The 14,874-nt window shown below is 41.9% G+C and overlaps 1 protein-coding gene and 1 long non-coding RNA gene across 5 annotated transcripts in view; one reads left to right on the forward strand and one right to left on the reverse strand.

The window, feature by feature from the left end:
• The window catches only part of LOC138741532 (uncharacterized), a 44,783-nt gene extending 34,417 nt beyond the window's left edge, over positions 1-10,366 (reverse strand). The window contains exons 1-3 of one of the 4 annotated variants that reach the window (XR_011343558.1): positions 10,212-10,366; positions 6,139-6,266; positions 3,413-3,538 (exon numbers count right to left, since the gene is read on the reverse strand). This is a non-coding gene — a long non-coding RNA (uncharacterized lncRNA). The remainder of the gene's footprint in view (positions 1-3,412; positions 3,539-6,138; positions 6,267-10,211) is intronic. The other 3 variants (XR_011343560.1, XR_011343557.1, XR_011343559.1) reach the window with 3 other exon arrangements.
• Positions 10,367-10,498: 132 nt separating this feature from the next.
• Positions 10,499-14,874, forward strand: part of rragca (Ras-related GTP binding Ca) — a 39,397-nt gene continuing 35,021 nt past the window's right edge. The window contains exon 1 of the mRNA XM_069895759.1: positions 10,499-10,982. Within this exon, the coding sequence (XP_069751860.1) occupies positions 10,593-10,982 (390 nt within the window). The 5' untranslated portion in view covers positions 10,499-10,592. The remainder of the gene's footprint in view (positions 10,983-14,874) is intronic.

Below are 14,874 nucleotides of genomic sequence, written 5' to 3' on the forward strand. Positions count from 1 at the left end.
CCGGCCTCCATTTCAAAGACATCCTCCTGCCAGACAGTGACCGCACCCTGCTCTGCTATGTGTCCATCAGCCAGCCCCGACCTGTCATCCTGGGTCAGTGGAGATGACAGGTTTTCCATTCCATCCATGACCTCTTGCACCTGTCCATCAAGACCACTGGTCGCTGTATGGTTTGTATGGCAAGGCCTACGCAAACAGGTCACTGAGTGGACCTGCACTTGCATACATTGCCAAGCTTCCAAAGTCCACAGACATACTAAAGTTCCCATCCAGCAGATCAAACCACCCAGACAATGATTCAACCACATCCACGTCGATATTGTCGGTCCCCTGTCCGTTTCACGAGAAGCCTGATATCTCCTTACACTGGTCGACCCCACCACCAAATGGCCCGAGGCCATCCCCTCAATGATACATCTGCAGACTCCTGTGCCAGGGCAGTGCTCACACATTGGATATCCCTGTTTGGGACACCAGGCCATATCACTACGGAGAGGGGGGCACAATTCACCTCAGCCTTATGGACACAACTCACCTCCATCCTCGGCACGAAAATCCACCACATCACCGCCTACCATCCACAGTCCAATGGCCTAGCAGAACGTTTCCACTACCACCTAAAGTCAACTGGGTGGACGAGCTCCCCTGGGTGATCCTTGGCATCTGGACAGCACCCAAGGAGGACCTCTAGGTCTCTTTGGCCAAGTTGGTATATGGAGCCCCCTTAACCCTCCCTGGAGAATTGCTTCCCGCCACCAAGGGCACAGATACAGGAGGGGCAACACTGCAAAAACTGAGGGACAGGTTAAGCTCCCTTGCACCACAGACTCCCTCACACCACAGACACCACCCCACCTCGGTACCTGCAGACTTAAAGACAACTGACTCTGTGTTTGTTTGCCGAGGTGCACACTGACCCCACAACCCCGTGAAGGTCCCTACAAGGTGGTCTGCAATAGCGGCAGCACGTTCACATTAGATATTGGGGGCAGGGAGGAACTGTTAGCCTACCACATGAAGCCTGCACATCTCAACCTCAGCCAGCCAGTTGCCCTACAGCCAGCTAAGCATAGGGGCAGGCCCCTGAAGGCAAAATCAATACAGGACTTGGGGGCACAGGACACTATTGCCGGTTCTGAGGTGGTGGGAGGTGATGTACACATCACTAACATGCTCCGCATGTTACAGTCACGGCAGCAGAGCAGCCACGTCAAGATGGCACCGCCGGGGTCATGTTTTGCACTGGCCCGATCAGGTCCACATGCACGCAGTAATGTCATGACATCATTTCCAGCGCGAGGGCGGGACTTACCCGTGGCCTTATAAGGTGCAGTGCAGGAAGTTTCGACAAACAACCGGAGTGCAAACAAGCCCACTGGCTACTGGTCTCGTTCTTCCCAACTCTGTTTAGCCACTGCTACAATGAATTAATTATGTCAATGAATTCATAGTGCTGAGAATTTAGTGATAAGGCAGGAATTTGCTGACTGTGCTATTATAATGAGCAGGATTTCAGGCGATTTCTCATTAGTTGGGATGAAAACTGCCCTTTTGAATACTGGTACTTTTGAAGCCAGGAGCAATTTCAAAATCAAGTTCAGGAATTAATTGCAACTGAAGTTTGGAATTGCCTTCTTTATCACCACTGAGGGAGCCAAGGACAGAGAAAAAGCAGAGAGAAAACCAGCATGGAAGGAAGACAAGTGCCTTATGCCTGGGGAGCATTTTACATTGAGTATTGTTATTTAAAAAATTCAGATTCTCTGAAAGCTGCACATTAACATTGCAATTTATTTAGAAAACAAATAATTTCTGCAATTGAATCTGAGAGGTTTCTTCTTCTTTTCTTTGGCTTGGCTTCGCGGACGAAGATTTATGGAGGGGTAAATGTCCACGTCAGCTGCAGGCTTGTTTGTGGCTGACAAGTCCGATGCGGGACAGGCAGACACGGTTGCAGCGGTTGCAAGGGAAAATTGGTGGGTTGGGTGTTGGGTTTTTCCTCCTTTGTCTTTTGTCAGTGAGGTGGGCTCTGCGGTCTTCTTCAAAGGAGGTTGCTGCCCGCCGAACTGTGAGGCGCCAAGATGCGCGGTTTGAGGCGATATCAGCCCACTGGCGGTGGTCAATGTGGCAGGCACCAAGAGATTTCTTTAGGCAGTCCTTGAACCTCTTCTTTGGTGCACCTCTGTCACGGTGGCCAGTGGAGAGCTCGCCATATAGCACGATCTTGGGAAGGCAATGGTCCTCCATTCTGGAGACGTGACCTACCCAATTATTTCCCATTCCTCCCATATAAAAATATTTTTCTCTCTTTTCTGTGTGCCACTCCCTGACTGAATGGTCAGGGACTCCTCGTTTGGAGCTGCAGTGGTGCACACTGGAATTAATTTTCTTCCAATTATTCTTGTGTATGACGACACCTCTGAGATCTGGAACTCTGGAAGGGAGAGTTGCTGAGATGAACTTGCTACTTACCATGGTTGCAAAGGCAGAAGGAAGATTTATATGCAATACCCTTCAGTTTTATAATTTCAGTTCTTTTAAATGTAGTAAAATATGCAAAGGCAACTCACAGGAGAGTTAATAAAATTTGACACCAAGCACTTCAGAAGATAGTACAGCAGTTGCCAACACGAGGCCACAGAGATAAGGGGGCCTGAAAGTGAAAGAAAGACAAAGCAGAAGGCTCTATTGAGAGAATTTAAGGACTTAGATATTGGGGGCTAAAGAAACAGCTGTGAAAAGTACATAATTAACTTCAAGTACAATCAATAGGCAGAATCAGAGGGATGTAGATAACTGGGAGGTTTTTACACTTGGTAGATGCAGAGAACAATCAGATATTTGAAAACCAAAAGGCAATTTAAAAATCAAGGTATTGTTTAGTTAGGTGCACTCAACTACCACCACAGTGATGGATGAATGAGATTGAGAGCTGAAGTTTATTTTTTTAAATAAATAAAGGATGCAAGGACACATCCTTGGGAATATTTACCATATAATGGTATTGGGATTAAAAACTACTAGTTTCATGAAGAATACGGTTATCACATTGGATGTCAATAGCGACTGATTTGTGGTACAAAACTGATTGTGGACCATAAAACCAACGGTTCAAAGCAATATAAATAGAAATTGAAGGGGCTCAGGCTATTAAACAAAAAAAAACTGCAATGCCTTTCAATGAAGGACTTTTGAATTCCATTCACTATTATAACAGAAACATTAGCATGTTGTCATTGCTGTGGGCTTCAACCAGACCAGCTTAAAGAAGTTACCCCAAATTACTGGAACTCTGGAAGGGAGAGTTGCTGAGATGAACTTGCTACTTTCCATTGTTGCAAAGGCAGAAGGATGGACCACTGTTGACCACAACTACACCACCATCAAGGGCAGGCGTTTTCCAAGGACTCACCTTCCTGAAGGTTCTGTTTACCTCAGCCTTAGAAACGGGGAGCAAAGTCACTGGGGGCTGTGGGGGCTCGCAAGGGATCTTGATCAGTTTTTCTTTTGAAGTGAGCATAGAAGGTATTGAGCTCGTCTGAAAGAGAAACATCGCAATTAATGATACCGCCTTGTTTCACTTTTATCAAACTTAATAGTGCGCAAGCCACAGCTGTTGGGTATCTGTCTGAGACTCCAGGTTGGTCCAGAATTGTGTTTTGCATTGGGGATGGCTTTCTGGATGTTGTAGTTGAACTTCCTGCATGTTTCTGAATCTCCAATCTGAAACATCACAGATCTGGCCTTCAGGTGTTTGCAGATCCTTTGGTTCATTTATGGATTCCGATTTGGATGCATTCAGATGGCCTTAGTAGGAACACACTCGCTTTAACCTCCCATCTATTGCAGATATCTGTGAGGCTTTGCCTCAAGAAGGCATCCCCATCACCTCTTCTTAATGCCACAGAAGCCTAAAAGCTAATATCTTTAGGTTCAAGAGCAGTTTCTTTCCAATAGGTATCAGAATTTTCAACCTCTTCTTGGACCGTCAGCACTATTGGATGTCACTTTTTTTGCGCTAGGATTACTGTGAATATTTATTATCTGTCTTACGTACTTATTGCCTCTTCTAGTTAATTCAATTAGTTTACTATTGTGTGTATATATATATATATATATATATATAAATAAAAGACCAGTTTGGCTGCAGCAAGTAAAAATTTTAGGCATTTGGTCAATCTGTATAACAATAAACTCATTATCATTACCATTTTCATGTTTAGCAACAATATTCAAACTTGGAATGCTGCAGTTATGTGAAATAAATCTCATGAATGTTTGGATTACGGTATTTAATGAGACTGCCTCTGTAAAGGATCAACAAAAAAGGTCCCATTAATCAGTTCGGTGAGGGTCATTTCAATTTTTATAGAATCTGTAATATTCTCAAGCAGTAACAAATAGCAGCTTCTTTGCATTGCCATCTTAAACATGTGAGTTAAGTAGGGGAAATATCTATCGTACTCAAAGAGAAAGGTATCACCAATTACTTTGTAAAAGACAATAAACATTTTGTTGCAGAAATGTACTTTGGAAATACGTCACAATGGTAATGGATCTTGAAATGGCACACCTCACTGCTCAAAATGGTATTCCAGATTCAGACCTGTACAGAGGTTATATATCCTGACAATAATAGTAGATAAGAAACAGCAAAAAATGTTTAGTCCATAATAATAAGACCACATCTTCCACACATTTCTGCTCAAAAAACAGGGAAGGGTATCAGTTCTTAAACATACATTGCTCTGAAATACTCAACAGGAAGTAGAATCAATAAATAAAGGAGCCATACTTGAAGAAAAGCATTGTAACATCGGTAGATAAGTTAAATTATCACACTGATGCAACTTGAGCTTGAAACAAAACTCATTATGTTATTTACCTTCAAAACATTTTGCACCTATAAAATATAAAGCTTTTCTTAAAACAAGGTACACAAACCAAGATCCCACATATAATAAGATGAATGGTTTGTTTATTCAGTTTTAATGGTATTGGTTAAGAAGTCTGAGCAGCTGAAATAGCAGGAGTACTCATTAATACTTTGCTGTGTGCCATATAGCCTTAAAGCATGTTTCTGAATCTCCAATCTGAAACATCACAGATCTGGTCTTCAGCTGTTTGCAGATCCTTTGGTTCATTTATGGATTCTGATTTGGATGCATTCAGATGGTCTTAGTAGGAACACACTCGCTTTAACCTCCCATCTATTGCAGATATCTGTGAGGTTCAAAGAATGGTAATTCCACAATATTAAAGCAATAAAAGAGTGAATTTCAATTTCTTGTGTTAACAATTTGGGGTGACACAGTTGGCGTAGCAATTAGTGCATCTCCTTTACAGAGCCAGTGATCAGGATCGGGGTTTGAACACTGCGCTGTTTGTAAGCAGTTTGTATGTTCTTCCCATATCTGTGTGAATTTTCCCCAGGAGCTCCAGTTTCCTCCCACCATTCGTAAGTTAATTGGCTGTAAATTGGGCTGAAATTGAACTCATGGGCTGAAGTGGCCTGTTACCATGCTATGTGTCTACATTTATATTTTAAAATTTAATTCATTTGACAGGGATGAATTTTATTTTGAAATGATGTCATCTCATTTGAGACATTTATACTTTTGTCTTCCATCATGTGATTAAGCAAATGAAGACCAAACAATTTCTAAAAAGGAACAACTCTTCTCACAGATGAGGCTAAACCTGTTGAGTATTTCCAGTATTTACTGTTATTCTAGAAATATGTCATTACCTTGTGCATGTTAATTGACATTTTCATTATAAAAATGGAATCTATATCAGTCACAGAGGAAAAAAAAACAAATAAATGATTGAAAGAGCACCAAAAGTAGGAAAGCTTTTCATAGATTATACTGTATGTTCTACAAGTTTCTTTAAATTGCATATTTTAATTTCCATGCGATGTGATTGCCAACATTTTTACTGGCTCCAATTTAGTTTAATGTTACACCTCTGGTAAACATCATGTTAAACCAAGGGCAGCAAACCCCCTGGAAACCGGCACCTATGGTGGATTGGTAGATATTGAATCAGTATATTTTCTGATTGTTTGAGACTTACTCTAATTAATGTACCTGCATTAACAATAAAGAGTTTAAAAGACAAAAATACTGTACTTACACTGATCAAACTTCACTTGCTTGAATATTTAAACCTTAAAGCATTTTACTTTATTTTCAGTCACATTCTTTGAAAACATTTAACCGTTGTTGCAACTGCAGTTCCTCCTGAAATAAAACCAAGGCCACCTGAAAGACGAACAATAATATTATAGATAATTAAGGCCCCCACCCCAAGTTTATAGATAAAGCCTCTGACGGGGGCGACTCTTGCTAAGCAGGGATAAGGAGACACTTCAGGAAAGTCACCCCAACAATGAGCAGCATTAACCAGCTCTTCATCTTGAGCGACGCCATTGCTGTTTCACACAACTTTATTCTAGCAGCTGCTGTGAGCAAAGCCTGACCAGGGCTCTCCACTGGCTGAATATTTGCTCCAATCTTCACCAAAGATTTATGTGTTACTTCAGAGAACATTTACTTTTACAATTTTAAATGTATGTATTTTTACCTATTGTTTTATTCTTACTTATTTTCATTTTTAAAATTTATTTTCCTTGATTTTTTTGCCAGTTGCTTGAGGCTGCTGGTTGCATGAATTCTGGATTCCAGGGATTTTACTGTATATGCTGCTCCACACATCCCCATGTAAATTATTACTTTGTGTTTCTTTTGGAGCCTCCATTCTATTGTCAATAGGTTCTTTGATTCTTTGCCCAGTAAACGATAAGAAAAAGCTTTGGATCCTAGCAACGTAATAGAACCCAAGATGAATGTGTTCATGCTGTATGACTTAGCTGCGCTTTAACCAGGAGTGGGAAGATGATGATGGAATAGGAAATCAGGGTTTATTCTATCAAAGATTCACAATCCTGGATGACTCAAGTAAGACTGGTTGAGAGAGAAGTTCAATCTTTTCTACAATCACTGACAGATTCTCAAAGGTTGCAACGTTGATACTTCAATACCAAGCTCATTCCTAAAAATGACCCAACCCTAGATTTCTGTGCACTATTGTATTGTTAGACCTATTTGGATTTCATACCAAATTCAGGGCCTGCCTCCCAGTTCAAAGATCACATAATGTGATTCAAAGATCAGGGGATTCTACTGGTAACTTGGGTTAATTTTTTTATAGGTACAAGCTCTTTTGGTCCATGAGCCCGTGCCACCCAATTAACCTACAACCCCCATACGTTTTTGAACGGTGGGAGGAAATTTGAGCACTAGGAGGAAACCCATTCAGACACGGGGAGAACGTACAAACTCCTTACAGACAGAGTGGGATGAACAGCACTAAAACCTTGTTAATAACTTTTCTATTAATTTGTGCTTCTTAAAGTTTTGCTGGAATAAAAATGTAAACAAAATGTGAAAACAATACAGAATGAGATACGAGCTTTTCTCGTTTGTTTTGTCAAGAGTGGGCAGCTGCCATGAAGAGCATAATTTGATCACATCACACAATAGTAGCATTCATGTGCATAATTATTCTGATTTTTTTTCAATAAAGTTTTTGTTATATTGTGAACAAATGTAGACCGTTAAATAAATAGGAGGCACAGTGGGGCTCAGTTATTGCTACTGTCTCACAGCTCCATGGGGATATTTTCAATCCTGACCTTCAATGCAGTCAAAGCAGATTTTGTATATTCTCTTGATGAACTCGATGTACTCCAGTTTACTCTGATACTCCAAAGATGGGCTTGAAAGTCACTTGAATATTATGCCACATATTGTGCAAGTTAAAGGAATAAAAGAAAAAAAAGGGGAGTTGATGGACTTACATGAGAGAAATTAAGTTGTGGGGTACAGGGAAATAAGGGGGGGGGGGGGAATGGAACAAATTGGATTTCATCCAATGAGTCAAAATGGCCTTCTTCTGTGTTGTTATATGTATAAAATTACAACAATGAATTTTCATAATCAGAAATCAATGGATTGAATCCCCTTAATTCTTGAGAGGAAAAATTAGACAGTTTTTATAATGGTTCAACTGTCCTATCTGTGCATTGCAGAAGGATTTGCTGCCTCCTTCCCCATGAAGCCTCATTTCTCCAATGAGAAGTATGCAATTTAATGTTTCCTGTCGGTAAAGGTGAACACATCCTCTTTAATAAAAAAAGGAAATAGCTGAAAAACAGAACAAGCAGCTTGATACAGAAACAAGGTTGATTCTCCCAAATTGATTGAGTTTAACCCCAATTTTCTGATCCATTGATCAAAACCGAATCATGATCAATGATAGCCGTAGCTGACATTTGGAATTCTCTTCTCACCTTTAAGACTATTCCTCAATTTTACTTCCTTAATAGTTTGTTAGTTCACTTCATAACTTGCTCTAGCTTGACTATTCCATGTATTTCTAATTATTGACTCTGAACTACCTTTTGTGTTGGAGATGCTAATATACAGGACATTGGAAAATAAAGGCAATGACAGCTCTGACACTGGTGTGGACCTGCGGAGAGCAGGGAGGAGATGAAGCACTCCTCCTTGGGGTTCTACCTCCCAGTCCAACTACTGACAGCTCCATACAGGCTTTAAATGCTCTGTTATAAAAGCAAATGATGGTTTATTTTAAAATCCTGTGACTGTGAGATCTGGCCCCTAGATGGTGGCGCCATTGGCAGCCTCAAGGGGTTACAGTCTCTGGGGAAGCAGAGGGCACCAGAAATCAGGGAAGCCACCCTCCTGTTTCAGAAGAGAGAAGCAGAGGAAGTGACTCATGGGACAGTGACCATGCCAGTGAATCAGTGAGGTGTTAAGAACACACACAGGCAGGCTATTGGCGACTCAAGGAGAAGAACCCAGGCTGGCTGCAGGCAACTGTAGTCAAAAGGCTCACACCAGGCTGCAGCCAGACTGGATTGCGATTGGCTGAAGGGGTACCAGGATTGGAGCTGTGATGTAAGAGGGTACCAAAGGTGGTAGAAGGTTCCTGAGCATGTCAGATATGGAACTCGGAATGCCAATGGTTTGGACTGGAGACTTCTGCTGGAGGTGAATCCACGGACATTCGGTTGTGGGGGGGGGGGGGGGGGGAAGAAATTATCCCAGGCAATTTCTGTTGTTTCCTTTACAGTAGTCTAAAGCAAATTTTGTGCAATGTAACACCTGTTTTATTACATGACAATAAAGGAATCTTGACAGTCTTAGAAATTCCATTGCACAGCCTTGTGTTTATACACAACACATTGGAGGATTTCTCTCAGTCAGAATTACTTTTGAAATGGTGTGAAATGGAGAAGCCTAGATTTCAGAATGTTGCAAATGGATTCGAATGAATGTTCAGATGTCATCTCCACAAAATTTCATTGGTGTTTGCCCATTGCTCAGGCAGATGCTAGATGTTGCAAGATCTTGAGAAATGATTTTGTGTAAGTTGAAGCAGAACTATCTTAGCTGGTTGCAGCCCATGATGTCCAACATATTAAGTAAAATCAAATCTTGCACATGCATATGCACAACCCCCCCACCCACATACCCCTGTCCTCTTGAGTGCATACCTGAATTAATTCCCAATCAATTCCTCCCTGAGCAACACATTGTACTAAAGGTCTGACTTGATCTGAGAAGTTCCAATTAACCATTCTTAACCTTAACCATTCTTTACCTCACCCCTTTTCTTGCCTGCTCACAAGTCCTACATACCACATCTTTTATTCCAGGAACTAGAAGCGCCAAACATCATTTATCAATGTTTGAGTAAGTACAAGAGGAAAAAAATGAACATAGTCAGCCTTGTTCTTGAAAAGAAAATGCGACCGGACAGAGTCCTTAATGCACCTTTCCAGGTCCTTAACCGGGTGGGGGGTGGGAAACTTTTGTTTTGAAACTCACATTACACCTTAAGTATTCCCTATGCCATAAGTGCTCTGTGATTGGCAAGGTATTATCTAAGGAGTGGGAAGGGAAGGTTGCGAATCTTTGCACTAGACCCAACTGTGACTGAAATAGTTTGCTTGAGAAAAATTGTCATTGGCCCATTTCCCTTGGAGTTGTGAAACCGTGCACATAACGAGTCGATTGGGTACGAGCACAACAGTGGCTTTTCAACCCTTTTCCTTTAGAAGCAATCCCTTATGAATCTGGCGGCAGGGATGGTCGTTCACTGGCTGGGACAGCACCCACCTTAGTGGCAGATCGCTTCCCTCGACGCTACTTTCACCCCGCGGCCTTCCAACGCGGCTCTGCTTCCACGGCGCCGTCACCCCTCCTCCCTTCCTCCGCCCCGCCCCCGACCGTCTGGGGCGGCAGGAAGTCAGAAGGCACCAGCGACGAGTCAGGTGATTTTAACACATGACAGGTGCAACCAAACTTCGTGGGGGCCGAGCGATGATGGACGTCCACGGCCGCCAATCAGGCGCAGCTCGCCGTTTGACGCAGCCAATCGGCGGCGAGAAGCGAGGCCAGCGGAAGCCGGGCGCAAGGTCAAGCGAGTTCGATTGCGCGGGCAGGGGAAGCTCGAGGAGCTGTGATCCGGCCGGGGTGGCAGCGTCGCGGGGTCGCGACATGTCCATCCAGTACGGAGACGAGGAGGCGCTGGCCGGCAGTTATGGGGGCGTGGACTCCTTCCCCAAGGACTTCGGCTACGGGGTGGAAGAGGCTGACATGGAGGGGAACGAGTCGCAGTCGGACAGCAAGCCCCGCATCCTGCTGATGGGCCTCAGGCGGAGCGGCAAGTCGTCCATCCAGAAGGTGGTCTTCCACAAGATGTCCCCCAACGAGACTCTCTTCTTGGAGAGCACCAACAAGATCTACAAGGACGACATCTCCAATAGCTCCTTCGTCAACTTCCAGATCTGGGATTTCCCCGGGCAGGTGGACTTCTTCGACCCCACCTTTGACTATGAGATGATCTTCAGGGGCACCGGGGCTCTCATCTTCGTGATAGACGCGCAGGTAAAGCCCAGCCGCATCTTCGCAAGGGTTTGCGATCCTGACAACCTCACACCTATGATGTAATCGGTTTTGGGTGCAGGGGAGGGAGCTGATGGCTCCAATTGCATCTCTTTCTTCTTTCCCCCCCCCCCCCCGCCTTTTTCTTTCTGAGTGGCAATTTTGCAGAAAATTCCTTCAATGTTTTGAAATTGTGTGGTTTCTGTGAAAGGAAACCCTTGCCTAAACACTGATTTGTATTGTTGCATTCAACTGCCAACCATATATTGAAGTGCCTTGGGATTATCTGAAGGTGATTAAGGAGCTTCGGCCAAGGCAAGCATTAAGTCGGTTAATACACAAAAGTGCTGGACCTGTAGTCTCCATGGGAGGCAAAGATACCTAACCAATGTTTTGGGTCAAGGTATTGTTCCAAATTAATAGAGGATAAATGGCTAGATCAAGTATATTTGTTGTTCTGCACTTGTTCTTTCTGCAAGTGTAATGCATTTGTTTTGTCGCTCACAATGACACCTTCATCGAGGGCTTTAATGTCCTATGCATTTTGAAATACACTATTAGAGATGAAGCAGTGAACTGGGTACTTGACATTTTTTTGTGTATGAGAAACAAGTACAACTTTTACAATGAAAGCTTCAGGAGTGTACATTTTGGATTGACTCTAAAATAATAAACTACCATGTTAATACACAGTTGGTGTTTGGGGTACCACTGTTTAAGAATGGACCAGAGATCAGGTAAAGATACAGAACTCTGCTGCAATTTGACATCTTGGTACAAATGTAATATTGTACATTCCCACTTTTTTGAAAACGTGCCAATAATTAAGATGAGCAATCAATCCTCTTAGATTTTTAACATGCCTCGTGCTTTCCTGACGAAAAGGGTAAATCTTTTTCTCTATAAAATGTTAGTTGATACCCCAGATCATTATTAATTTCCTTGTACTTTTTAAATATCCCCTTTCATAATTCTTGGTATAGTGTACAAAATAGATATCAAATTGGGTATTTGCATTTCTTCAATCCTGCACAATCAAAATTGAGCACAAATCAATGAATTTGGATTTATGACTGTAGCATGGATGTTAAAGATGGTGGGTGACAAGTTTACAAAAAGGGTTATGCTATTGTATATTGGTTTGGATATTTCTTTGTTGTTCAGGCACGTACACTTTTGCTGAACTTTGGGATTAAATTTTGCGTGAACTTCAAAGCCTAAGAATTCTTTCTTCCCATAGGAGGCTTAAAATATCAAAAAAAGGAGAATGGTGATCTTAGTTTGAATAGCATATTGCTTTGATGTCTCAGATTTTTAGCACCTTGTTATTGTTGGGGATAAAATTTACCAATGACGTTCTGCACCTCATAAGCCGCTTTCAGGTGCATTCTCTGCCAAGAATGCGCCTGCAGAAGCGGATGCAGAGTTTTGAAATCGTCGTTCAGGTGGCAGCCCTGAAAGTGCTGCACTGTCCACCTGAAAGGGACAGCTGAACAGGAGGTGCCTCAGAGCACACTCCAGCTCCTGTACACTGAAGCTTTCAGGCAGCTGCATTCAGGTGCCTAGGGGGACTTCAATTTTCCAGCGATTATCCCCACTGGAGGATGGTTAGAAAGTGTGCCTCAGAGGTTCCTCCTGCTCTTTCAGCTGGGTACCCCGAGAGCTGCATAGAGGTAGAATATGCGGCTTTACATCGGGGTGTTCTGGCCAGCTGAAAGAGCCTATAAGTTAAGTTTGAGGTTCAGACACTCCTTTAGTAGTCCCTTCTGTTTCCACTCCCACAAATCATTATTGCACTTCAATTGAAACTTTGTTTATGACTGGCTGGATGATGCATCGAATGTCCACTGCTCTGCGTGCAACTGTGCTGGTAGAGGAATTCACTTGTCACTTTCAGATCCTCTGGTGTTTGAAGTCATGTTAACTGAGAGCTTGGGGGGGGTGGGGGAAGGGAAAGGGAGAGGGAGTCATTGATTACACTTAGGGAAAAATGCTGATACATGCAGATATGATAATTAAACATTTCCATTTCTGTTTGGAGTGCTATTGATCTAATGAGAGGTCTTCAATTTGAAATGTTACTCTTTCTCTCATCATTAATGCTGTTTGGGCTACTGAGCATTTCCAACATTTTCTGCTTTTGTAGTATTTGCTTTTGGTATTTGTTGGTCTGTCTGTTTTGTGTTGTACTCTTGGTTGAATTGACAGATTTTATTGATGATCGAGGATTCCTTGATTCTATTGAGCTGGATGTTTCAGTGACATTCTGATGTGTTTAACTAGATTTCCAGCATGCCTGTTATAGCTAAGTGAAGTACAATAAAACCCTTGGTTTCAAGTAACTGGCAAAAGAAATGGAGGAAAATAAAAAATTTTAAAAATTAATAAGAATAGATTAATGGATTAAAAAATGTAAGTGTGAAATTGCAAAAGTAAATGTTCTCTGAAGTAATATGTAGACCTTTGAAGATGGGAGCAAACATTCAGCCAGCAGAGAGCCTTGGTCGTGCTTTGCTCGTAGCAGCTGCTTGAATAGAATTGTGTGAAGCAGCTGCTTGAATAGAGCTGTGTGAAACAGCAATGGTGTCGCTCAGGATGAAAAGCTGGTGGTTGCAATTTGTGGGGTGATCTCTTAGTGTCTCCTTATCCCTGCTTAGTAAAAGTTATCTTGGTCAGAGGCTTTATCTGTAAACTTGAAGGAGGGTGGGTTAATTACCTATGTTAATGTTCATCTTTTGAGCGGCTCTGTAAAGGAGGCGGGAACCTGCGGATGCAGTGATGGTTAAATGTTTTCAAAGAATTACTGAAAATAAAATAAAATGCTTTAAGGTTTACATTTTTAAGCAAGTGAAGTTTATTCCATGTAAGTACAGTGTAGTATACTTGTCTTTTAATTTGTTTATTTTTAATGCAGGCATTGTAAGAATAAGTCTCAAGAAACTGGAAAATGCACTTCCGGTATCTACCAATCCCCATAGGTGCTGGATTCCAGGGGTTTTACTGTGTTGTTCAATTCCTTGTACTTTTATAATTTTATTTTTTATCCTTTTAAAACTCAGATTGAATTAAAGGGGTTTACAATATAAATGGTACCAAAATAATAGTTGAATCAAGATGGTGATTAGGTAACTATGATCTTAAAGGAAGCTTCTTACTAGAGAAGATAATATTTCTCTTGAGGGTTTCTATCTGGTTTTGAGTTTTCTAGTGCCACTATTCTATTCATTTTTGACTGCGACTAGGTGACCGTTAAGGTAAGGAAGTAAAACTCAAAAAAAAATCTGTCAACACCGTAGGCATCTGTAGACAGTTAAATAACAGCATGATCACTGGAGTGAAACAATCTGCATGCACAGTAAATGAAGTAAAAGCACTGCTGGAGAAACTCAGCAGGTCAAACAATATTTATATAGCAAAAATAAAGATACACAATCAATGTTTTGGGCTTGATCCCTTCTTTGTATGAGCAAAATAAAATGGGGGGGGCAGAGAGAGGGCATAGGAGGAGCACAGGCTCACAGGCAGGAGCTAATAAGAGGATAAGGGAGGGAGCATAGAAAAAAGATTTGTCTGCTAAAGTTTTCTAACTCTAGCATCCATTCAGGTAGAGAATTCCTGACCCTTGCCAACTTCTGAGTGAAAATATTTTGTCTCTCAATTCTAATTGCCCCTGAATCTGAAGGGAAATGGATCTTTAACATTTATTCCTTTTGTCTTTTGTTCTAATGACACTCGTGGTGTGATTGCTGCTTTCCAAAGAGGATGAGTTATAATGTGAGATCAGATGGAAGGGATTGTCGTCTACACCTTTTAGCTTGGAATATTTTCTGACACATTAACCCAAAGGCAATAGCAATGTTATCTTGCAGTAGCACAGTTCTGGTTTGAAGCTGAG

This window comes from Narcine bancroftii, chromosome 8 (assembly GCF_036971445.1).
Source record: "Narcine bancroftii isolate sNarBan1 chromosome 8, sNarBan1.hap1, whole genome shotgun sequence".
Classification (NCBI taxonomy): domain Eukaryota; kingdom Metazoa; phylum Chordata; class Chondrichthyes; order Torpediniformes; family Narcinidae; genus Narcine; species Narcine bancroftii.